Source organism: Rhinopithecus bieti, unplaced genomic scaffold, assembly GCF_001698545.2.
Source record: "Rhinopithecus bieti isolate Rb0 unplaced genomic scaffold, ASM169854v2 scaffold_32081, whole genome shotgun sequence".
Taxonomy (NCBI): domain Eukaryota; kingdom Metazoa; phylum Chordata; class Mammalia; order Primates; family Cercopithecidae; genus Rhinopithecus; species Rhinopithecus bieti.
The window spans coordinates 4,929,662-4,955,113 of NW_016814436.1; the positions used below are offsets into that span (position 1 = coordinate 4,929,662).

The window sequence follows — 25,452 nt, forward strand, 5'->3', positions numbered from 1 at the left end:
GTGAACACACCTTCCTGGGGCACAGTGGGGCCTGTTATGATTTCAGGCTTCCAGAAGGTTCCATCAAGCAGAGACATGATGAGCTGCGTTGGAATAACATGGAACAACCTAATAGTATTAAGTCCTGAATTAGATTCTAACTTCTGCCTTGGGATATGAGCTTTATTTTAAACATGAAATCAGGAGAGAACATTTCTTAATCAGTGTTATCAAGGATTATGTGATTTTACCATATTATAATAAATGTGGGAGTGACATTGAGAAGGAGGTTTTAGGTATCTTCGTAGCTTCATTTCTCCTCCTTTCTTTCCCCCCATTCATTTGTTTATTTTTAATTGCAATAAACCTCATAAAACAACCATCTTGGCCATTTTTAAGTGTTCAGTTTAGTGGCATTAAGTGCGTTCACATTGTTGTGTAGCCGTCACCACCATCCACCTCCAGAACTTCCTCATCTTCCCAGACTAGACTCTGTCCCCATTCAACACCACCTCCCCATGGCCCTCCCCTAGTCCCTGGCTCCCACCATCCTACTTTCTGTCTCTGTGGATTTGACTATTCTCAGAACCTCTCGTAAGTGGAAGCAGACAGTATTTGTCCTTCTGTGACCGGCCTCTTTCACTCAGTGTGATGTCTTCAAGGCTCATCCGTGTTGTAGCATGTGTCAGGGTGTCCGTCCTTTTTAAGGCCTCCTTATTTTTGTGCTACCTGAAGTTGGGTGTTTTCAGTAATAATAATGTGTAATGTGTATCCTGACTCATCTAATGCTGATGGTCTGGGCACGTGGTTCTTTCGTGCTGTCCTCCATATCTTGACGAATAATTCTTGTCATTTCTAGGATTTTATAATTTAGGAGACGAGGAAGGATGTTAAATGAAAAAATGTGCCTTGGAAACAGAATAATGCGGCAAGATAAAATGGTGTATGTATTTGAATGATTACGTATTTGAAGCTCTAGAAGCTTTTCAGAGCTTTTAACATGCTCCTAATTTGCCCGTTGATGGGCTTCCCAGGGCCTGCCTGTGCATTTCCATTTGATCTGTGCTTGGCCATGGGAGAAGTGGTTTGCTGTTCTCAGCAGATCCCAGCAGCCTCCCCAACAAGTTAAGTGACTTGCCTGGGACTTGCAGCTTGGGTTCAGGGTGGATGACAGAGTGAGACTCTGTCTTAAAAAAAAAAAAAGAAGAAGTAGAGAATAGAATAATGATCATCATAATCTGGGGAGGTGAGGAGGAAGAGGGGGTTGGGGAGAGATTGGTCAGAGTACAAAGTTACAGTAGGATGGCAGGAATAAGTTCTGTTGCTCTATTGTACAGTAGGATAACTATGGTTGATAGTATTATATTGTATATTTCAAAATAGCTAGAGGAAAGGATTTTGAACATTCTTACCACAAAGAAATGATAAATGTACAATTAATGGATATATTAAATACACTTATTTGAGTTTTACACGATGTCTAGGGGTCAGGACCAGGCACTGGGACCAGACACTGGGGCAGGGTCGGGATGGGTGCTGGCTGCTGGGGGTGCTTGTCTGAGGCTAAGACTAGGTGGGACCAACAGGGGAGGACGTGTGAGGACCCACCTGCAGCAACCCGAGGGGATGGCAGTGGTGGGGTTACAGGGTGCGGACTTGGATTCCAAAGAGGAGAAACCAAGGAAACCAAGGTGTGGGCTTCCTTGGGGTGTGAGAAGGGCTCCTCCTTCTCCATTGTCTAGCCAATGGCACAGATGGGGACAAGGAGGAATAGGAGGCTGGCTCTGCCCTCCTCATCCCTAACCCTGGGCAGAGCTGCGCCCTTTACCTTGACTGCAAGGCCAACACAGGACTTTGTTCCCGAGGCATCGTGAGCAGCACCTGGGCTTTTCTACAGTCCACCTTGCTGGAGATGCTCGTGCTGGGATGAGACTGCTCTCCTGGGTCCGAGGCTCACTCCTCCTCTCGTGGCTTGACATCCTGACATGGGCTGAGCACCCAACCCTGAAAGCACGTGTCCCCTTGTTCCTGTGAAGTGAACCTGCATTCGTGAGACACAGGTCCTAGGTTGTTGCCCAGAAAGGAGAAAAGCCAGACGCCCTCAGGTAGCAGGATCAACACATCGCACCTGTTGTCTGGCCCCAATCTGGCCTCTAAAACAAAACAAAACAAACCCAGAAGAGGGAGAGATGTACACAGCCACTTCAAAGTTCCCTGGCTTTGAATGGGAGCCACCAGGAGCCACCAAGCAGGGCCCTCCCTGCCTGCCGTGAAGGCCTCGGGAATGACAGGCACGTACCCTGTGTCTCTTACCGGCTGGACAGCAAGCAACGCCCTGTGGATGTGACCACAGCCGGCCACGGGGGATGACTCTGGACCCTGAGGGCATCATGAGCTGCCCCAACTAGGACTCAAGGGGCACTGGTGATGGGAGAGTGGAGGAGCCCCCCAGGCTGTGGTGCACGGGGTGGTGACAGAGACTCACAGTGAGCCAGTGGGCCCCTGCTTCCCTCCCAGCACTGGCTGCCTCTCCAGCTGCCTGTGGCTCCATCTCACAGGCTCATCCCCAAGGCCCCAGATGTTTCAGAAACTGGCCTTTCCTTCTCCATGCCCTCAGCAGACCCTCCCATGCCAGGACTAGGGTCCTCTTGGACCATCCCCTCTGTCATCCCGTCCACCATCAGTGGGGACTTGGCCTCAGGTTATTCTGGGCCCTGCCGCTCAGCCCGAGTCACCTTACCAGGCACATTCAGCTTCTTTGTGCCTTGGTGTCCTCACCTGTCAAGGGGCCAGTGATGGTTCCTCGTGGTGCGTGGGTCCTGTCCACGCTTCTGCGGACATTTCCCCTTCAGCCACCCCCACTGCCCTGCACCAAGAGCCCATGAAGCTGGCAGCAATCGGAGGTCCACCCACCCCCTGCCTCCATGCCCATGTCTCCCTGCTACTCTGCGTTCCTGGGGTCGATTTATGTCCCCCCAAAATTCACATCCACCTGGAACCTCAGAGTGGGATGTTATTTGGAAATAGGCTCTTTGCAGCTGTAATTGAGGTGCTGACCTGAGGCCGTACTGGCTTCCGGTGCGGTGAACAGAAGACAGAGGCGTGACGACACAGGGAGAGCCATAGCCACTTGACGCAGAGGCAAAGGCCAGACGGTTGCGTCTGGGAGCCAAGTAACGCCAAGGACTGCTGGACCCCCAGCCCCCAGGGAAAGGGGCCCAGAGCAGACCCTCCCCTGAGCCTCCAGGAGGAACCAGCCCTGCCAACACCTGAATTTCAGATCCCTGGCCTCCAAAACGGAGAGAGCGAATGTCCCGTATTGGTGGCGCAGTAGTGGCCCTTTACTCCCGTGGCCCCGGGAACTGACTCCCCGGCTCCCCACGCCTTGCCGGCCTTGCTGCTTTTCATGCATTGTGCTCCCAGGAGGACTGTTCCCCCCACTTGGTGTGGCAAACTCCATTCTTCCTAGGAAACCCGCTCCCCTGTCCTCTGGGGCCGTCCAGCATCGGCTGCGCTGCTCTTCACCCACAGCCGCCTGTCACCTGCCACCGAGTCTTAGAGCTGTGGCACTGCCCCCTGCCCCCTGAGGGCTGCCTGCTCCTTGAAGGCCATGATATGACCTCTGCCCCCACTGCCCCACAGCATGAGCCCACCATGGGGAACACGATCGCCAGTGACCATAATCCAACTGCAAAGTCTTTCATGAAAAGTCAGAGGGACTGGACAGGTCCCAACCTCCATGAAGACCCAGAAAGTTCCTTCCCATGACGTGGTTCAGGTTTGTGCAGCACCTGCTGAGGAGGGCCCTGCAGCCTCGCACTCTGCCATCTGCTCTGTCTCCTTCCCCCATCTCAGCCACAATGAGGTGACTCACCCTTCCTGGGAAAGCAGGGGATGGTACTTGATCGCTTTTGAGGTGCCACGGAGCTGCTCCAGGCCTGGGAGGAATGCCCAGAGTGCGGGCAGAGGGAGTGCTGGGTGGGCTCTGTGCCTGCCAAAATCAAGCAGACCCCAAACTGTGAACCTGACCTGTACTCATGCACAGAAATAAAACCATGGGGGACAGTGTGAGGCCGAAAGTCATCATCACCTAAAGGCCACAGACCGTAGCCCCTGAAAACTGTACAGGTCCCAGACCCAGGGAAGGCTAGAAGCCACCACAGTGCAGGGGAGCTATGTGGTGTGGGGTCCTGGGACAGGAGAGGACAATGGGTGGAAACGAGGGAAACCTGCAGAAGGAATGGCTTCTGTTAATAACATGTCAATACCGGCTCATTCCTTATGACAAATGCTGAGGCCAGGTGCAGCGGCTCACACCCGTGAATCCCAGCACTTTGGGAGGCTGAGGTGGGAGGATCGCTTGAGGCCAGGAGTGCGAGACCAGCCTGGGCAACATCGCAAGGCCTCACCTCTAGATAAAACAAAAACAGAAAACCCAGCCAGGCATGGTGGCATGCTCCTATAGTCCTAGCTTCTCAGGAGGCTGAGGCAGGAGGACCACTTGAGCCCAGGAGCTCAAGGCTCAAGGTTGCAATAATCACACCCCTGCATTCCAGCCTGGGCAACAGAATGAGACTCTGTCTCAAAACAAACAAGCAAAACCCCCAAACCTACTGTACTAATGTAATAACATAAGTAATAGGGGCCTGGGTGTGGGATCGCTGGGAACCTTCTGTATTAGTAATTTTTTTTATAAATCTAAAACTGTTTCAAAATTAGGTTTAAAAAAAAAATCAGCAATGCAGACAGAACTTCTGTCAACAGTGCCGACAGCTCTCTGGGCTCACGTAGAAACAGTTTTTGTTTTGTGTGAAAGAGTAACTCCTTCCTTTTCTATTTTTATTTATTTATTTTTTTTGAGATGGAGTCTCACTCTGTCACCCAGGCTGCAGTGGTGCAGTCTTGGCTCACTGCAACCTCCGACTCCCAGGTTCAAGTGATTCCCCTGCCTCAGTCTCCCAAGTAGCTGGGATTACAGATGTGCACCACAATGCCCCACTAATTTTTGTATTTTTAGTAGAGACGGGGTTTCGCCATGTTGGCCAGGCTGGTCTCGAACCCCTGACCTCTGGTGATCCACGCACCTCGGCCTCCCAAAGTGCTGGGATTACAGATGTGAGCCGCTGCGCCTGGCCTATTTCTTGTAACCTAACATCATGTTGTCTTGATCTATATCTCTGCCAAAAACGGAGGTTTGTGCTACTGTGTGGTTTAGCTGCGTCATATTCCATCGTGGGGCTAGGCTGTGCTTGGCTCAGCATTCCCGTATTGGTGGTGTTTAGATGTGTGTGTATGAAGGCTTAATCTCCAGGTTGGTTCAAAATCCAACCCAGGCTACTTAAGTAAAAAGCAAATTCACTGTGGCCGGGTAACCTGGGCAGGGCTGTGGTCTCGAAGGAAATTGATGTTAGGATTAATATTAAGGCACTCCTCGTGTTCTCTAGCACACTTCACGGTCGTTAATATTTAATGCTATTTTCTGTCTGTTACGTCATCGTTTTGTGCCTGAGTGAAGATAGATGTCCCTAGAATATGGATCCTTGTTCCGGGGTGTTTCTCTGTGCTCTGCCTTCCTGGGCTGCCCCCAGGAAGGCCCCAGTGCTGTAGCCTCCACCCAACGTGTGGGGGTCAGACTAGCTCAGGGCACCCCAAGAAGGCCTGGGCTTTTAGCTTAAAATCAGTACGGCCTTTACACGTTGGTCCAGAACAAACACATCCATGTGTGGTTTAAGATAAAAGTATGTTTCATAACAACTGCCGTGAGGAAGTAAACAGTACCCTATCTGTATTATTGTAATGGACATTAAAAAAAAAAAAAAGTCAGACACACAAAAAATAGCTTACATGAAAAAATGGAGTCTCATTATGCTGTTTGTGTAAATGTTGATGTTGGAGTTAAAGCGACACCATGCTTCTCTGGCCCCTTTGCCTCTCCCTCCCTCTCTCCCTGCTCCTCCGTCCTTCCCTTTCTTCTACAAACGTTTATCCAGTGGCTCTGAGTGCCAAGAGCTGTTCTAGAGGTGAGGGGTGCAGCAGGAACAAGACCTACAGACTCTGGGTCCTCAGGGACTCATGGGGAAAGAAACAGATGCAAACAAATAAAAAATCAGAGCCCTAGGCCGGGTGCGGTGGCTCACACCTGTAATCCCAGCACTTTGGGAGGCCGAAGTGCGTGGATCACTTGAGGTCAGGAGTTCGAGACCAGCCTGGCCAACATGGTGAAACCTCGTCTCTACTAAAAATACAAAAATTAGCTGGGCATGGTGGCATATGTCCGTAATCCCAGCTACTTGGGAGACTGAGGCAGGAGAATCACTTGAACTCGGGAGGCAGAGGTTGCGGTGAGCCGAGATCATGTCATTGCACTGCAGCCTGGGCAACAGAGTGAGACTCCATCTCAAAACAAACAAACAGAGAAAGCCCTGGCACTCCTGTGCAAGAACTGAAGTTGGGATGTGGCAGATGGGAGTGAGGGGTCAGCATGGTGGGTCCTCCAGTGAGGGACCTAGGGGTGAAGCTAGTGTCTGAGAAGGCGGGCAGTGCTCCAGCAAGGGGACGTCCAAAGGCCCCGGGGCAGGAAAAGCTGTCACAGAATGACAGGGACAGATCACGTAGACCACAGGACAGAGGGGTGTGGATTTTATGCTGGGTGCCGTTAGGGGCCACAAGGGAGCAGGGTGATGAGGTCAATATTTTAGGAAGACCACTCTGGCTGCCACATGAGGATGATGGTGGAGGGAAACTGAGGCTGGCAGACCCCAGGGGTGTTCAGCATGTGGCCAAGCAATGCCTATGGGTCATAGGCTATTTTTAAGATTTTTCTTTTTTTGGGGGGAGACAGAGCCTTGCTCTGTCCCCTAGACTGGAGTGCAGCGGCGCAATCTCAGCTCACTGCAACCTCCGCCTCCCAGGTTCAAGCGATTCTCATGCCTCAGCCTCCCAAGTAGCTAAGATTACAGGCACGCACCACCACGTCCAGCTAATTTTTGTATTTTTAGTAGAGACATGGTTTCACCACATTACCCAGGCTGGTCTCAAACTCCTGACCTCGTGATCCACCCGCCTCAGCCTCCCAAAGTGTTATGATTAGAGGCGTGAGCCACTGTGCCTGGCCGGGCCGCATTTATTTTATCCATTAATCTGTGGGTGGACATGGGTCACTTCCGTGTTTTAGCTCTGGTGAATAGCGCTGCTGTGAACAAAGGTGTGGTTGACTCATCTTTTTATTTTATTACAAAAGGATTGCATTTGTAGCAACCCAAATAGTACATGCTAATTGTAAGACATCTCCATAACACAAAATGAGCAGTGAAGTAGAAAAGCCGTTCTCTCTCTGCCACCCCATCCTTGTAGGTCCTTTGTAGGAGTCGCTGCAGCATCCTTCCAGAGTTTTCTATACGTATATAACATGTTCATGCATAAGTAAAGCAGCCCCTCACAAAATGGGATCACGCGGTGCATATCCCTTTCATTTTATTTGCACATATTTTAGACACACTGATGTTGATGACAGCGTAATAGTCCATTGTGTGGCCCCTCTCACTGGGTTATACGTTTCCCAGCTGATGGGTGTTTAGGTGGTTTCTTTGTCTTTGGTGTGTGTGTTTCGGCTTCCAGAAGGAATGATTGCTTAAGCTTAGGGTCGCCGAATGTTTACAATTTATTTTTGGCAAAGGAATATATAAACGGGATGTAGCAAATTAAAGTTATTTATGAGCATTGCATAAGGCAAAACTATATTAACTTAGGTTAACATTGTATAACATTGTTTAGCATGTTAATTTATTTTAATTGAATTATATTAATATATGTCAGTCTGCTAGGGCTACCATTTAAAAATACCACAGATTGGGTGGCTTAAACAACGAACATTTGTTTTCTTACAGTTCTTGAGGCTGCAAGTCCAAAATCAGGAAGGCAGCGCGGCCGAATTCCCGTGGGCTTTGTTCTCCTGGCTGGTAGACAGTGCCTTCTTGCTGCGTCCTGATGTGGAGGAGAGGAGAGAGCTCTCTGCTGTCTCTTTCTGTGAGGATGCAAATCCCCTCGTGGGGCCCCACCCTCGTAACCTCATCATTAACCCTCATTACCTCCCAGAGGCCTCATCTCCAAAACCCCTCACCTTGGGTTAGAATTTTGAGGAGACACAGTTTGGTTACCAGCAACACATTAGTATCGTATATGCTGGGCAGTGAGGTTTAATGTGTTTTTTTTGTTTGTTTGTTTGTTTGTTTTTGAGACGGAGTCTCGCTCTGTCACCAGGGCTGAGAGTGCAGTGACCGGATCTCAGCTCACTGCAAGCTCCGCCCCCCGGGTTCACGCCATTCTCCTGCCTCAGCCTCCCAAGCAGCTGGGACTACAGGTGCCCGCCACCTCACCCGGCTAGTTTTTTTGTATTTTTTAGTAGAGACGGGGTTTCACAGTGTTAGCCAGGATGGTCTCGATCTCCTGACCTCGTGATCCGCCCGTCTCGGCCTCCCAAAGTGCTGGGATTACAGGCTTGAGCCACCACACCCGGCCGAGGTTTACTGTTTTAAGTTGATGAGTGGTTTAAGTTGATGAGCGGTTGGTCTATGAGTGGACTGTATTGGTTTTGGTCATCTGGTGCTGTGTAACAAAGCATCTCAAACCTATGGCCTCTAACTCCAGGCGTATTGTCTACTCACAGTGTGGCCAGGCTCACTGAGGGGCTGGTCTCTGCTCTGTGGTGTCTGGGCCCTCCCTGGGGTGGCTCAAGTCTCAGCAGCCCGGCGGGTCACATCTGGGGTCTGGGGTTTCCGTTGGCCAGGGCCCTGGACGGGAGTGCTGCCTTCTCCGTGACATGCCCTCTCTAGTGTGGGGTCTGGGCACCAGGAGGAAAGAGCCAGAACCTTCCAGCCCTCTTGGGGCCTGGGCCAGGAACTGGAGGATGTGTTTCCTGCCACATCCTGTGGGACCCAGCCATCTCAGGGCCACCCTGCTCCAGAGCAGAGGAGTAGAGGCTCCCTTCGGAGCGGGAGCACCTGGGCTCAGGGAGGGAAGGAACGCACTCTCAGGCCGTCTCCCACCATGTCCTTTGCCTCGGACCTTTTTGCCTCGTTGTTGTTTTTCCCCACTTCTTACAGCCACCGGTCCTCTGCCTCTGGGCTCTGCGGACACCCTCTGGGCTGCTCCTTCCCGCTCGGAGGTGCTCTGTGGCAGTTGCCAACACAACTGTGTAGCCTCGAAGGGCTCTAGGTTTATGCTGGAGCCAGAGGCAACCTCCCCACACTGAGGTTGTACAAATATTAATGTCATGTTCTGAGTCCTGACTTGCCACACTGTCCTGAGGGCCACCTGGCAGAGCAACAGCACCCAGGGCACGGCTCGGGTGTCATTACTGGAATGGGAGCTGGGCATCCCCCGCCGGGTGTCGTTACTGGGGTGGGAGCTGGGCATCCCCAGCCGGGTGTCGTTACTGGAATGGGAGCTGGGCACCCCCAGCTGGGTGTCATTACTGGGGTGGGAGCTGGGCACCCCCAGCCGGGTGTCGTTACTGGGGTGGGAGCCGGGCATCCCCAGCCGGGCCCACGTTCCTGGGTGTGAAATTTGGCTTCTGCCTCTGTTTTCCTCACCTGTGAACTGGGGGTGATGCTGGTTCTGTTATAATCTCTTGGGATCTTGGGTCCACTGCACCTGGACGCATCTGTGGATTCTGGAGTGGTTGCATTTCTTTGTTGTTTAGACAAATTACATGACTCTAAGTCCCTCTCATATGTGACTGGTGGCTCCTGGTGCTGGGGAAGTGCCGGGTGTGGAGCCACCTGCTGCTCTCATTCTGTTTCCTCTCGGGCTCCCTGCGTGCCGCTGTGCTTGTCGGGCACGTTGCTGGGCTCAGGGTGACAAGGCGGCCTCAGGGCCTCATCACCCTCCAAAGGCCCAGACACTTCCTCACAGTCCCCAGAATGAGAGGGCGGAGGGCCTGGCCCTCTCTGGCTCCCTGCCCGGCTCCTGTCCTCCTGACTGGGGCAGTTACTGAGGCCTAGGACTCTGAGGGGTGACAGGGGCCCCACACTCCATGGAAACCAGGGTGGGAGCTCTCGTGGGGGCCACAGGCAGGGGCCTCATGGGGTGGGGGTTCCTGGAACACAGAATCCGAGCCAGGCCTGGAGGACCTGGACTTGGCAGGCTATTCGGCAAATCCCACCCCACATCTGAGCCCGGGCCTGGAGGTGGCAGGTGAAGGCCCCTGGGCATAGGCCGCTGCTCTGTCCCTGGGAGCCACTGGTACCCATGGTCCGCCCCTCAAATGTCTTGTCCGATTCTGGGCCTGGAACCGGTGATGCATGCGCCTTTGTAAACAAGGTGTTCCACTGTCTTGGCCTCAGACTCCTAAGTACTGCACTTGATGTGTTTACTGCTGGCTGAGAGGCCACTGCGTATCTTTGTAAAGCAGTGCTCCTCAGTGCCTCCTGTGTGCTGGGCATGTGGACTTGCATGGGGTGTAGCCGAGCTAAGTGGGACTCTCAGCACAGCATGTTGGTGAGGATATCCCCTGGGCAGGACCAGGGGGGCTTGCCAGGCACTGCAGAGTTTGAGCTGAGCTGTGAGGACAGGAAGAACTGTTGGGAGATTGGGCAGGGTAGGATCCCTGGAGGCCAGGGCAGGTGCAGAGGAGGTAAAAGAGGGCTTCAAGTCCCCATGTGGCTGGACCAAAGCGTGTGAGGAGTTTCGGCAGTGAGGGGCTGAATCCCAGTGGTCGTCAGGGTGCCCTGCTGAGCGCTTTGGGGCCCTCTGAGGGCTTTGGAGCCAGATAAATATGTGATTGGAGCTGTGCTTTAGGAAGCCAGGGTGGGGGCCAGGGTGCTGGAGGAAGGAGGCCAGGGTGGTGATTGTGGGGGCGTGGGGGCCAGGTGCTGGTAGGAAGGAGGCAGGGTGGGTGATTGGTGGGGGGTGTGGGCCAGGGTGTTGGAGGAGGGAGGGTCAAGGTGGTGGTCGTGGGTGTGGAATGGGGAGTGGGGAGTGGGGATGCCCATGCTCTCTCCTTTGGCAAGCATGCCTGAGGCTGCTCCTGGGATGGGGCCTGTAGGACCTGTGACTCCGGCAGCATCTGAATGACCCTGACTTTCCTTGTGTCTGCAGACGGCATCCACAGCGTCATGGCCTTCTGCACCCTGCGTGTCACCATCATCACGGACGACATGCTGACCAACAGCATCACTGTCCGCCTGGAGAACATGTCCCAGGAGAAGTTCCTGTCCCCGCTGCTGGCCCTCTTCGTGGAGGGGGTGGCCGCGGTGCTGTCCACCACCAAGGACGACGTCTTCGTCTTCAACGTTCAGAACGACACGGACGTCAGCTCCAACATCCTGAACGTGACCTTCTCGGCGCTGCTGCCTGGCGGCGTCCGCGGCCAGTTCTTCCCATCAGAGGACCTGCAGGAGCAGATCTACCTGAACCGGACACTGCTGACCACCATCTCCACACAGCGCGTGCTGCCCTTCGACGACAACATCTGCCTGCGCGAGCCCTGCGAGAACTACATGAAGTGCGTGTCCGTGCTACGCTTCGACAGCTCGGCGCCCTTCCTCAGCTCCACCACCGTGCTCTTCCGGCCCATCCATCCCATCAACGGCCTGCGCTGCCGCTGCCCGCCCGGCTTCACCGGGGACTACTGCGAGACGGAGATCGACCTCTGCTACTCCAACCCGTGTGGCGCCAACGGCCGCTGCCGCAGCCGGGAGGGCGGCTACACCTGCGAGTGCTTCCAGGACTTCACTGGTAGGTGCCTGGGGCCTGCAGGTGGCTGGGCTCACCCTGGCTTTGTGCACGCGTCCCCAGGTCGCATGGCCGAGGGTTTCGGGTGGTTTCCTGTTTACTTCCGTCCAGGGAAAACAGTTGGAGGACGGGCGCTGGGCCCAGGTGTGGGCTCCATGAACTTTGAGATGATCTCAGTAATGGTACTTTTTTTTTTTCTTTTTTGAGATGGAGTCCCACTCGGTCGCCCAGGCTGGAGTGCAGTGGCACAGTCTTGGCTCGCTGCAACCTCCGCCTGCCGGGTTCAAGCGATTCCCCTGCCTCAGCCCCGCAAGTAGCTGGGATTACAGGCACCTGCCACCACGCTCGGCTAATTTTTGTATTTTTAGTAGAGACGGGGGTTTCACCACATTGGTCAGGCTGGTCTTGAACTCTTGACCTCATGTGTTCCACCCTCTTCGGCCTCCCAAAGTGCTGGGATTACAAGCGTGAGCCCCCGCGCCTGGCCAGCAATGGCACTTTCTTAGCCAGCTCGGGGCTTCCCTGACCGTAGCCCACGGCTTACTCACCTTCCCTGGCCCTGCCCAACTTAACTGCCTGCTTTAGGAGAACAGTAGGACAAGGGTGAGATACACTTAAAAGAAAACCTAAACGCACGAAGTGACATGAGTTGCTTTTAAGTGGCTCTCAGGTTAAAGTACTTTATTCCAGATTGCAGGCTTAATTGGTTAGCGTAAAACAGCGGAACCGGGTGGAAAGCGTTGAGCCATTAATCATTTCGGTCTTGAAATCCCGTTGTTTCATGCTCCCTGTCACCGTAGAAATTTCGTGACTCATTCCCCTGCTTCTGAAGACGTTCTTTCCTTGATACGTCCTGACTCATCACCAAGATGAATTACTCCAAATGTAGCCAATGGTGTTTTTTAAAAATAAAGAGCCACCCCGAGAGGTACAAAAACACACGTTCTCTGCATCTCAGCCACAAATCTTGCTTTGGTCTTTTTTGATCGTCTGTTCCATAAAATGATGGCTCATTTGAAAAATGAGTTTACAGTGGTCCCAGTGGTGAATAGTCTCTTTTTTTTTTTTTCTGAAAGCTCTCTGGGATTAGGCGGGATTTGGTTCATACCGGAGATAACGTTGAGACTCTTCCATCTACTGAGTCCTGGATTAATCTGTTTAATATAAACACCTGAGCAATCGTTAGCTGCTCGTTAGCAGCACATAGCACAAGTTTATCGAGTTTATAACAAGGGTTTGAGGTATTAGCAGGTATTTATCAGGCAGGAAGAGCGCAGGGGAGCAGAGAGAGAGGAAGGATGGCTTCCAGGGTTCTCTGCATCAGAAGTGGAGGGAAAACCACCGGCGTGGGTGTTGGCAGCCCGATGCAACAGGGCTCCCGGCTCTGACCTCTTGCACCCCAGGTTGGTGGCCTTCTGGTCATACAGCGGGTGGAAGGAAGGCACTGTGGTCACCTGCCCGGTGGTGTTCCCACGCCTGCTAGTCTGTGGCTGTCTGTTGGTGCCGTCTGCATCTGGGGCTCTCGCCCTGCTGTCTCTCACCGAGTGCTAATCCTAGTATTCCTGGCTATACCAGGGCTTGGCTGTGGGCAAGGCAGGCAGGCAGAGACGGCGGGAGACCCCCGCCTCCCACAGCCCACACCTGCATTGGCATTGGGTTTGGGGGTGGGGATGGCTCCAGGTGTGAGCAGGCCTGAACCAGGCCCCCTCCCCTGCTCTGAGTTTCAGTGGATTCCTGTTCTGTGTCAGCTTCCCAAGGTCCCCTTCCTTCCCTTTGCCCCTCACGGCCTTGAGCGGGCTGCTCTGCCTCTCTGAAGCGTAGCTTGGATGTAGCAGCGGCCAGCATGGTAAGTGCCCCTTCCCCGAGCCAGTGCCCACCATGTGGCCTGGGTGCAGGGCGCTTCGCCGACTTTCCTGCTTCAGATGAAGAAGCCATGGCTGCGGGTCCCTGGGAGGGGCCTGTTGCACTCCCAGGAGTTGGCAAGGGCACCATCTTTACTCCGCAGATACTGAGTACCTACTGTATACCAGGCCAGCGCACACAGCCAGACCTCCCCCGGCCCGTTCCGGGGGGTGACCAAGTTCATTTGCGCCGTTGGCTCTTTCGTGGGTAGAGGGGACCATGTAAGCACCTCCCACCTCTGGCTTTGTCAGACGAGTCAGAAGCCTTAGGGCAACGTCTCACGTGGCTTTGAGACCCGGCATGGGCCTCCCAGGCCGCCAGTCCAGGCTGCAGTAAGCTTGGGGCCACACTGGGCAGGGGTGACCGAGGCCTCTGGGGATCCCTGTGCCAGCAGGTCTCCTCTGAAGATGACTGATCCATTGGGGGTAATCCACATTCTGAGCTGCTCAGGTTTTCTTTTCATCAGGAGAGTCATTTTTAGAAAACTAATGACTGGGGAACGGCCAAGTCCGTCATCACCAATAAGACCCACTCACATGTAATGATTGGCATGAGACTAATTTGAATCTCTTTGGGTACCAAAATTATCATATGTATTTGCCTCGGAGATAAGGCTAATTAAGACTGATTATTTCTACTCCGTCCCTCTTCCTCCCCTTTTCCCTGTTTCCCTTTGAAGCGCTCCTTTTTCTGCATGGAGGTAATTGAGCTCATTTATTCACGATGAAAGTGGCGCTGTCGTCACAGGGGTTTTATTACTTGCTCTCTGGTAAGCTGAGCTCGGGGGCCTCACGGTTGCAAGGCTGGAATCAGCCCAAGTGGCTGCTGAAAGCCCCTGGCTTCCTGTGTTGAGGGACTGGAGACAGCAGGAGCTGGATGAAGGAAGTAGCGATTAATTTCAGGAAAAGCTCAACAAATTTGATGCCGGAGAAAATACTGACAGCTCTCCCATGTCCCTGAAATCCATTTGGGCCTTAGACAAGTCCAAGGCCCCAGGATCTGTGGATTCCCCTGATCTTTGCAGGGAAAGGAGGGCTGCCACCCGCTCCCGGCGTTGGGACTGTGGTTGGGGTCTGCCGCCATCCCACTCTCCGAAGGGACGAGGGTAGGAAGCATTGAGGCTCCGGCACCTCAGATGTGCCCGGGACGCCCTCCCAGGTTTCTCTGCTCCGCAGAGAGTTCTAATCAACTGTGAGAAGCATGGGCTTGTGTTCCTCGGTTCTCAGCCCCTTGGTCTTTTTGTAAACAGTGTAGTTCTGCTTTTAAACTGCTCAAGGACGCGGGACAGGCTCCGACCTGGCTCCTGTGGGTCCAGACACAGGGCCCTGTTCCGTCTCCCCTCTGCACCTGCTATTCCTTCATCTGAAACGCGTCTCCTCCCCATCCATCTGCCCATCACGGGCCTCCCTGAAAATCTGCTTCAGCAGCTGTCCTCTGCTGAGACGGTTCTGGAAGTTTCCCGACCTCCTCGGATGGATCATAGGTTTCCTTCCTTGAAGCTTCCTGGGTGCCTTGTTGATGCTTTTGTCGGTCGACCCCCATGCTGGGTGTGGTTCACACACTTCCATGTCTCTGTCCCTCAAGATGGCAGGGACTATAGCTAATGGTCGTGTGTGTGTGTGCGCGCGCGTGCGTGCAGGTGTTTTGAGACAGAATCTCACTGTGTCACCCAGGCTGGAGTTCAGTGGTGTGATCTCAGCTCACTGCAGCCTGTACCTCTCGGGTTCAAGTGATTCTCCTGCCTCAGCCTCCTGGGTAGCTGGGACTACAGGCATGCATCACCACGCCCCGCTAATATTTTGTATTTTTAGTAGAGGCTGGGTTTTGCCTTGTTGGCCAGGCTGGTCTCAAACTCCTGACCTCACGTGATTCGTGTGCCTTGGCTTCCCAAAGTGCTGGGTTTGCAGGCGTGAGCCACCACGCCTGGCCAGACTGTAGCTAATGTTTAGTGAGTGCTCTGCTGTGCTGGTTACTGCTCTAGATGATTCTCCATGTATTTTCTCATTTACTTCTCGAGGCAGCTCTAGGACCTCATTTTATAATGGGTACAAGACATCAAAGCCTCTAGCCTGGTGGTTCTCCACTAGGGGTGATTTTGTCCCCAGGGACATTTGACAAACTCAGACATTTTTGGTTGTCACAGCTGGGGGCGGGGGTGCTGGTGGGATGAAGGCAGGAATGCTGCTTGGCATGTGGAGTGCACAGGACCGCCCCACGGCAGAGAACCAGCCTCATTGGTGAGGGCAAGGACCCTGCTGCTGGCCCTGGGGAGGGTGGGGTCAGGACTCAAACCCAGGCATTCTGGCTTCTGAGCTGCAGCTGTTGACCCTCGAGGGTGGAACGGCTGGCCAGGTTTACCGGCTTAGATCCTTCCTCCTGCATCTATTTCTTTAACAACATTTTGTAAAAGGCACCTTCTGTGCTGGTTCAAAGGGCCAGTGTGATGGGCGGTCTGCAGCAGCCCAGGAGGGGCTTCGCAGCTGTTAACCTCGCTCCCGAGGGGCTGGGAGGACACGGTTCCTTCCCCACAAGAAACCTGACCTCATTAAATCAGGCCTGGCCTTAGAACTCAGTTTTGAATCCTGGTGCTGCTCTTGGTGTCTCCTCTCCCTAATTAAACAATCATGACCACTCACTCATTACTAAAATGGGAACAGGCTGGGCGCGGTGGCTCACATCTGTAATCCCAGCACTTTGGGAGGCCGAGGCACGTGGATCACGAGGTCAGGAGATTGAGACCATCCTGGCCAACATGGTGAAACCTTGTCTCTACTAAAAATACAAAAAATTAACCGGGCATGGTGGCCGGGTGCCTGTAGTCCCAGCTACTCAGGAGGCTGAAGCAGGATAATTGCTTGAACCCAGGAGGCGGAAGTTGCAGTGACCCGAGATCACGCCACTGCACTCCAGCCTGAGCGACAGAGCGAGACTGTCTCAAAAAAAAAAAAAAAAAGAAAAAAAGACCTAGGAACAGTACTCTCTACTGGTTACCAAGAACGTAAGTCCTGGGCTCTGCTCTTCCTCTGCCTTTCCCATGTGTCTGTGACAACCCAGGAGGTGGGACAGTTGTCATCCCAGTTCTGTCAACACCCAGGTGCAGCACTGGGCGGGCGGGTCCGGGATCCGACTCAGGAATCTCTTGTGAGAGGTGAGTTTCACAGCCGCCCCGGGGAGGGTCGGGTGCCCCAGGCCTCCAGCCTCTCCCTTCTGGTCCCCTGGAGGATGTCCCCAGTACCAACTCCAGATACTCCCTGCTCTGACCCTGCTTCCTCTCCCTGTCCCTCATTTCAGCCCACGGGCTCGCGGTGGATGCCCCTCGGCCCCACGTTCAGCCTCTTGCCACAGCCTAATGACTCTGCCTCCCCAGCCCAGCTCTTCTCTCTGCTGCCTGTCCCTGTTTTCATGTTATCACCTTGGGCCTCCTCCTGCCCTCCCTGCCACCCTCATCCTGCCCTGACGATCCCCTCTTCAGAGAGTGCCCAGAATGCACGCGTTTGTCACATCAGTGTTCAAGCCTTCCTGGGGTGACCGGTGCTCCAGTATAAAGTGTAGTCACTGAGCCTGTGGCACTCAGAGGTCTAGCCTCACCCCCGGCTCCCCATGCTCAGGTCACTCTGGCCTTCGGGACACACACTGGCCCCTCTCACCGTGGCACTTGCCCCTCCAGCACACCTTCCCCCAGGTCTTCCCTGAATGTCCCCTCCCTGTCCCCGCTCCTCTGTCCTCCATGCAGCCCTCACCCCCATGGCGGTGTTCGCTTGCCATTGTCACCTTCCTCCCTCTGCACTAGATGCAGACAGCAGCGTCCTCTGCCCAACAGAACATGCCCACGGGCCTGCAGCAGGTACCATGTGCAAATGAGACGAGGGCTGGCCATCCCACCCCTCTAGATAGGCCAGAGATAATGCCCTCGGGGCCTGAAACTCATTCTGTGTGTGGTCCGAGTGCCGCCTGTGCTGCCTCTGGTGTTGAGCTGGGAGGAACAGGACCCTCCAAGAACGCACACCTCCCTTCCCTGTCTCCTTTGCCCCTTCCTAGGGGCCGCTGAGGTATGTCTGACTTTGTCCTGCCCGTGTGGGCACCGGCTAAGCTTCCACGTGGGTCTGCCCTCGTGCTTATCACAGCCGTGAGCGGGAGCATGGGCTCCAAGCCTCTGGGCCTTCCCGGGAAGCACTTCCCTTCCTCATCTCTCTCCACGCCGTGAACAGGTGATTGGTCACCACAGTAAGGTCTTCGTCTTCCCATGGGGCGCATTCCTGAGTGGCAGCTCTGATATCACAGGAAAGGCGGGTTTCTCTGCAAGGCTGAACAGTCTTGGAGGGGGACGGCAACAAGTGACCTTCACTCACCTCATGTCTGGGTAAAGGCAGACCCGGGTGCCCTCCTGTGTGCACCAGTGGGCCAGGGCTTCTTTCTTAGGGTCGACTTTATTCTTGATCTCCTGCTTTTAGGACCCCAGGGGCTGTGAGAATAATCTTCTCCCCCACTCTGCCGAGATGAGTCTCACTCTGTCACCCAGGCTGGAGTGCTGTGGCATGACCTTGGCTTGCTGCAACATCTGCCTCCTGAGTTCAAGTAATTCTCCGGCCTCAGCCTCCCGAGTAGCTGGGATTATGGGCATGCACCACCACGCTTGGTTAATTTTTGTATTTTTAGTAGGGACAGGGTTTTACCATGTTGGCCAAACTGTTCTCGAACTCCTGATCTTCTGATCTGCCCGCCTTTGCCTCCCAAAGTGCTGGGATCACAGGCATGAGCCACCGCACTTGGCCAAGAATAGTCTTTACGAGGCTGCTGAGCTCAAAGCCTGCCAGTGGGGGCCGTCCCTGGGCCCTGTGTGCCCACACCACCTGGACTTCCAGGAATGTTGGGTGCTCCCTAGCTGGGACCTTAGCTTGGTCAGGAACCGAGTCGGTGAGTAGCCACTTGGGAGCACTTCAGTGCTGCTGGCTTTGAGCTTTGTACAAACTCCTTAGGCTGGGACAATAGCAATTGTCCTGTGTGAGGGCCCCCGCGCTCCTCCCCTGTCGGGGTCCTAACTGCCCCTGCGAGGGCCTCCTGGGACCAAGGACAATCTATGTAGTTTCAAGGACAGAGAAACTTTTGGTGTGAAAATATAATCACCTGTGTGCTCATGGGAAAATGTTAAAAATAAATTCTGGCCCCTCTCCGATTCTGTTGTAAAATGTGTGTGTCACTCCAGCTGTGAGTTTTATTTTGGGTTCTCTTATCAGAGTCATGGGGTTTCCATCTTCCTGTGATCTGCTGGCACACTCATCCATCCCAGCCTGCAGGTTCTGCACTTTTAAACAAGGTCCTCATTCATGGCGAGCTGTGCCATCACCCTGCGGAGTGACGTCTGCTTAGCGCAGGGTCACGCGTGGGCCAGTGCTCACTGCGGCTTCCAGGATTAAAGCTTCACTTCCAGATATTCCTAGTAAAGTCGCAGTTAGTCCTTAAACTTGAGAGTTAATTATCATTCAAAATGAAAATCATTACATAGCCTATAATTAAAATCTCAAATAAAGCAGAAACAGAATCCTTTCTTGAGAAAACATGCTTTTCAGATAATTCAGGATTACTTCAAGGTTTTATTTGCTTGGTGCTTCTCAAGTCTTTCGCATTTGGCTTTTTCTACAGAGTCCAGGTTTTGAGATTTGCTGTGTCTCTGGTACGTTCCTGGAAAGCTGGGGCATTATTTCATTTCTGGGTAACTCTGTTTTCTATTAAAATCGTGCCGGGGGATCGGGGTGTGGGTAAATTTAGCCAGGTATCTCCTGTTCTCCTCCACACAATTTCTTCCCCCAAAGCTGGGGCTTTTAATAAACAGAATTAGTGTCCTGTGCGGGGTGTGTAGGCACAGCCCACCAGCACTGGGGCCCAGCACGGTCCTCGCACTCACCCTGCAGTCCTCCTTGGGCTTCCATGAGCTTCCTAGGGCTGCTGTAACCAATCCTCACAAACTGAGTGGCTGAAGACAACAGAAATCTGTTGTCTCTAAGCCAAGCGCAGTGGCTCACGCCTGTAATCCCAGCACTTTGGGTGGATGAGGCAGACGGATCACTTGAGGTCAGGAGTTCAAGACTAGAGCCTCTGTAATCCAAGCCCTTTGGGAGGCCGAGGCAGGTGGATCACCTGAGGTCAGGACTTCGAGACTAGCCTGACCAACATGGTGAAACACCGTCTCTACTAAAAACACAAAAACTAGCCAGGTGTGGTGGCAGGCACGTGTAATCCCAGCTACTTGGGAGGCTGAGGCAGGAGAATCACTTGAACCTGGGAGGTGGAAGTTACAGTGAGCCGAGATCCCACCACTGCACTCCACCCTGGGTGACAGAGCGAGACTCTGTCTAAAAAAGAAAAAAACAATCTCTTGTCTCACTGTTCTGGAGGCCAGAAGTACAAAACCATGGTCCCTGCAGGGCTGTGCTCTTTCCAAAGGCCTTAGGGGAGGACCCTTCCTGGCCTCTCCCAGCTTCTGGTAGCCCCAGGTGGTGTCTGACTCACGGATGCATCACTGCAGTCTCCGCCTCCATCCTCACACTGTTCTTCCTGTGCACGTCTGTCTCTGTCCAGGTTTCCCTCTTATTGTAAGGACACGGGTCATTGGATTAGGACCCACCCTAATGACCTCATCCTAAGTTGATTACAAAGACCCTATTTCCAAACAAGGTCACTTTCAAGGGTACTGGGAGTTAGGAACTGAGCATATCTGGGGACACAATTCAGCCTTGAGTGCTCCTTAGCTGGGGAGGAGCTCCTCAAGCTGGCGCTTCTCACTGGCCTGCCTGTCGCGTGTCTGCTAGGGCCCCAGGCCACTCCAGGGTGGGAGGTAGGTTTCTATGGTGTGTTTACCTTTGCAAACGCTAAGCACAGGAGCAGAGGGTTCCCCACGTTCCACCCGGACAGCCTGGAGGTGAGAGAGCTGAACTAGGTGTAGAATGTGAGTGAGAAACGAACATCTGCCCAGCAATGTCTGGCCCACAGTTAGAAAAGTGGCCCGAAGACGAGCCGCATGCAGTAGAAACCTCACTGTGGTTTTAAGCGCACGCCGCTCCCCGTGACTTCGAAGTCCGTGCTGTTGAGGGGAGACCAGGCTGCCTGGCCGGGCTGGCTGCAGGTGGTGGGCGTCTGTGCGTGCACTGGAGGGGTGCCGCTTCTGCAGAGGGAGTACGAGCTCCATGAGAGCAGGGCTGGGCTCGCTCACTCACCCCTGCACGAGTCTTCTGCGGCTGCTGTAACATTTCCACACACGAGGGGCTTAACGCAGCCTGGATTCGTTCTTACTGTTCTGGAGGGCAGTCGGGCGTGGGCAGGGCTGCTCCGGGAGGCCCTGGGGAGGGCCTAGCAGTTCTGCCTTCCTCAGCTGCCGGAGGTCGCCTGGTCCTCGGGCCCTAGTGCCTTCCTCACCTCACTCCGACCCCTGCTTCCACCACTGTAGCACCTTCTGCCCCTCACCCTCCCACCTCTGACAAGGAGCCTTGTGATGACTTTGGGGCCACACAGTAATCCAGGATGTCCACCCCGTCTCAAGATCCTTAGTCACGTACACAAAGTCCCTTAGGTCATGTGAGGTCGCACATTCTCGGCTTTCAGAGATGAGGATGTTGTGGACACCTTTTGGGGGCCATTATTTTACTAACCACAACCGCGGCATTCAGTCAGCACCCAGTCAATATTTGTCGGAGGCATGCATAGCGAGCAGGCCCCACCTTCGGCGCTGTGGTGGGGGTCTGGCAGTCCCTGCTGTTTATAACCAGCCGTGACCTGGACCCAGGGCTGCCGGGAGCTGTTGGGGAGTCCGAACTGAGCCTCTGCCCTGAGAGCGGTGACCCAGATGACCTCGGGGGCAAGTGCTCTCTGCTCTCTCACCCCCTTCCGGTCACCACTGTCAAGCCCTTTCTCTGGTGTGGACAGACAAAGCTGCCTCTGTGCTGGGGGCCAAGGGACAGGTTGATCACACTCCTCTGGCCTGCCAGGGCTGGGTGTGGGGGGTGACACTTATCAGATGAAGCTGGCTGGACATAGTGGGGGTACACTTCGTATTAATGAGGGCAGTTTGTTACCCCTAACTCCAAGTGATGAATGAAGAATTCGCGCTCATTTTTTCTGGACGTTGATCTGTCCCTAGGGCACTGTCTGTCCTGGCCCGCACTGGTGTGGCCAGGGGAATTTGAACCGTTGGGGTGCTGAGCAGCCTTTTTTCGTGATGAGTGAGGTTTTGGCTGGCATTCCCGCTGAGCCCGGGCACGCTGCTGTTTGTAGTTGGCACGGTCTCCCTGCATGCTGATAACGCACTGGGCACGCCCCTTCCAGCCCTGCTATGCACAGCTGCCTGGCTCACCTTCCTCGGTTGTCTTTCCATGTCTAGCAGGAGCGTGACCAGACCCCGGCCCCACATCCAGGCCCCTCAACCCGCCTTCCACCGAGGCATGGCAGGGCCAGCCCTCTCCGTACCATCAGGAGCCAAGCGCTCAGTGGGGCGCCAGATGGCACAGTGCCCTCTCCCTGGGTGCCAGACCCAGGCCCATCCCACCCGAATGTCCCCACTCAACCCTACCTTCCCTGGACGAGGCTGTGCCCATCCCCATGGTCCCTGGAGAAAAGCAACTACCGAGGCCTGCAGGGCACAGGGGAGCCCCGCCTGCCCCACCGTGGCACTGTCTTCTTGGTGTGTGCTGGGCCCCAGGGCAGCGTGAAGGCTGCATTCCCCCACTCCAGGACCCAGAGAGTGTTGACTGGGCCCTGTCCACCCTAGGTAGGACCCACCACCAGGCTCTGCCTCATGTCAGGTCCTGGAGGCCTCCTGAGCTGCCACCAATGTCCTTCTAAAGAGAGCCAAGTCCCTGGCCCACCCCTTGGCTTGGAAGGACCCTGGGTTGGTTTTGAGGGGGTAGGAATTGCCCTGCAGGGGGAGCCGAGATGGGGTTCTGTACCCCAGGGTAGTGCTGGGGCTGCAGGGACACTCAGGTCCTCGTGATCAGCAGGGATGACCGCCCCCTAAGTGCCAGCTGTGTGTACCCCCGGTGCCAGGGACCAGGTGTGGTGGTATCCAGAGACCTGTGGTTGCCCCTCTCCTACCAGTCTTGGCAACCAGGACTTTCTGAGTCCACTTGGGCCCAGGAGACGCTGTGTTTGTTCGGCGCACCGGGTCCTCATGCCGCTGTCTTCCCGGTGCCACAAGAACCCTGGGAAACAAGAGGTGTTTTATCTCCCGTGCTCCAGGTCTGTGTAGGCTCCGGGAGATGCTGGGAGGTTTCAGGGTGCTGCTTCCTCAGGGGATTGACCCCCAGAAGAGGGTTCCTGCTGACTCTGGCTGGTTTCCTCGGTGTGTTCTGGGTCTCATTCTCCTAGGACTTGTGTGATAAGTGATCACAAACAGGGCGCTGAAAACAACAGACATGCCTCCCCTCAGTTCTGCAGCTGGAAGGCTGAAATCGAGGTGTTGGCAGGGCCGGCCGCACTTCCCGGAGGCTCTAGGAGGAGCCCCCTGCCTCCCAGTGCCTGGTGGCTGCAGGCCTTGGCTTGTGGCTGTCTGGCTCCAGGCTCTGCCTCCCTCTGCACCAGCCCTTCCTCTTGTTTCTAATCTTCCTCTGTGCTCATTTGATGATAATTCATGTTGTGATTGCATGGAGCCCACCTGCTAATCGGATCGTCTCATCTCAAGATCCTTAACTTACTTAATTGCACTTTTGCCATATAAGTAAAATTCCTTGTTTTGCTATATAAGGTAACATTCCTAGATTTTAGGAATTATGATGTGGACACATCCTCTTCGGGCCACTGTGTAGCCCACTGTGGGGCGGGTTATTTCCTAGTCTCCCCTCCATCGTTGGCGTCGTGGAGAGGGAGGTTGTAGGGAGCCCCTCTTCTGAAAGGCTGTGTCCCCAGGGACGATTCCAGGCTGGGGTCTCCTGGGCCTGCTGGGCCTGTGTGCTGCTGGAGCCTTCGGCTTGGAGCTGCTGCAAGCACTGGGAGACCGTCACGCGTGTACCCATCCTTCAGGTTCGGCAGGATTTCCAGCCCTCAGCGTGGAGGTGACTCCTGTAAGAAACAGCAAAGCAGTGGATCAGTGGGAACCATTTTTCTTTGCTGCTGGAATGCGCTTCTTATTTTTTTCAATGGGTGTGTCTGGAGACCTGGGAATTTGCTTCAGAGACACTCATGAAGTCATGCAGAGAAGGCCAGCCCTGGACAAGCAGCTTCTGCAGTGCTGGGCTCCCCTGGCCTCCCCCTTCCCAGCTCCCTCCTAGTGGGGTGGGGATCTGGGCCCTCCTGCTGAGGCCTTTCCTGGTCGCCTTGCCAGGTGGGGCGGGGCTGGGCCGCCTGTAGGTGTGACTCAGGAGGGATTCCAGGTGCAGAGCAAGTCACCAGGAGGTGAGAAAGTCAAACAATGCAGGAAACCCAAGGGCAGACAGGGGCGCTGACAGGAACGCAGTTCCCGGTGGGAGCTGGGGAGGAGAGGGCGTGGGGCGTGGAGGGGTGAACAGAGGGTGCCTCCAGTCTCAGGCAGGCAGTGAGGAACAGGAGGAACAGGGACCAGTAATAGTAATCTTGCCCTTGTGCAGGTGCGTAGCTCACAGCCGTAGCAAATGAGCTGTTTCCCTCACACCAGCCTGTTAGTGCTGGGGAATGCTCCTGGCCAAGATAGACAGAAATCCCTGCCTCGGGGGATGGATTTATTACAGCTGGGGAAACTGAGGCACCAGCCAGGATCTTGCTCAGGAAAGCTGTGTCCTGACAGCAGTGCCATGGGGGTTTGGAATGGAGTGCTTAGGTCCCTGCAATTCTGCCCCCTGGGCAGCCCCTCCTACCTACAGGGACATTTCAGAGGGGCACCTGTCCAGGGAAGGTGGTGAGGTGGACTTATTCTCTAGACCCATCCCTGCAAGCCTGTGTGGACACTAAGGCGGATACAGGCTTAACTCCAGCTCCCACCCATGCAGCTGTGTGACCCAGCACCAGTTACTGCCCTCTCTGGGCCTTCGTGCACTCATCTACCAGCCAGGTGCTGCAGCCTGCCTTGTAGAGAAGGTCATGTGTGGATTATGCTCACCTCTGGAGGAGGTTGCTGTGAGAGTGCTCCTCATGTCCTCGTCCCCAAATGTGGACCTGGGGATAGGCAGGCTCAGAGAGCGTCACCTGAGGTGTTGGGGCACCAGGTGGCCCTGCCCTTTGTGTCTGTCCCTCCATCTCTATGTCAGCCTGCCTTGCAGGGCCGAGTTGGTAGCATGTCCTCCCCTACAGCTCTGTTGCTGGACAAAGGCCCTGGTGGCTGGGGGCCTCTGCTGGCCTGGCTTCTGCCTGGGGCTGCATGCCACAGGGGTTCTGAGGTCCCCAGGAAGAGGCATCATCCTGACTGGCAGTGGACTGCTGTACATGACCCATTGCCCAGGCTGCAGCTGCCTGGCTTTTCTGTGCAGCTCCTGTACCTGGTGGGGCCTCGCTGGTGTGGGACTGTCATGTTGCAGAACAGGAAAGGTCTGGGGCTTTGCCTCCACTGCCCTGTGGTAGGAACCCCTGTGCGTGCCTGAGGGCATTCAGGTGAGTGTGTGTGAGCACGTGAGCCATGTATGTTGGAGACTGGAGGTACTTTCTCAGGTTTGATTGGAATCTGGTGGGGTGGAAAGGGCTTAGCCAGGAGCCCCAGCTGTGCTCACCGTTTCTGGTCCTGACCCTACTTTGATGGCTGCCCTGCCTGAATTCTGCAGCCTGACCCCTCCCCTCCCCTCCTCTCTCCTCCCCTCAGCCTCCCCTCCCCTCTCCTCCTCTCCCTTCTCCTTCTCTACCTTCCCCTCCCCTCCTCTCCTCTCCCCTCCCCTCCTGTCCTCTCCTCTC

The 25,452-nt window shown here is 54.7% G+C and overlaps 1 protein-coding gene across 1 annotated transcript in view; it reads left to right on the plus strand.

The window, feature by feature from the left end:
• Positions 1 to 25,452, plus strand: part of CELSR1 (cadherin EGF LAG seven-pass G-type receptor 1) — a 197,185-nt gene that overhangs the window by 78,372 nt on the left and 93,361 nt on the right. Inside the window, exon 7 of the mRNA XM_017850743.1 lies at positions 11,077 to 11,715. Coding sequence (XP_017706232.1) covers positions 11,077 to 11,715 — 639 coding nt within the window. The remainder of the gene's footprint in view (positions 1 to 11,076; positions 11,716 to 25,452) is intronic.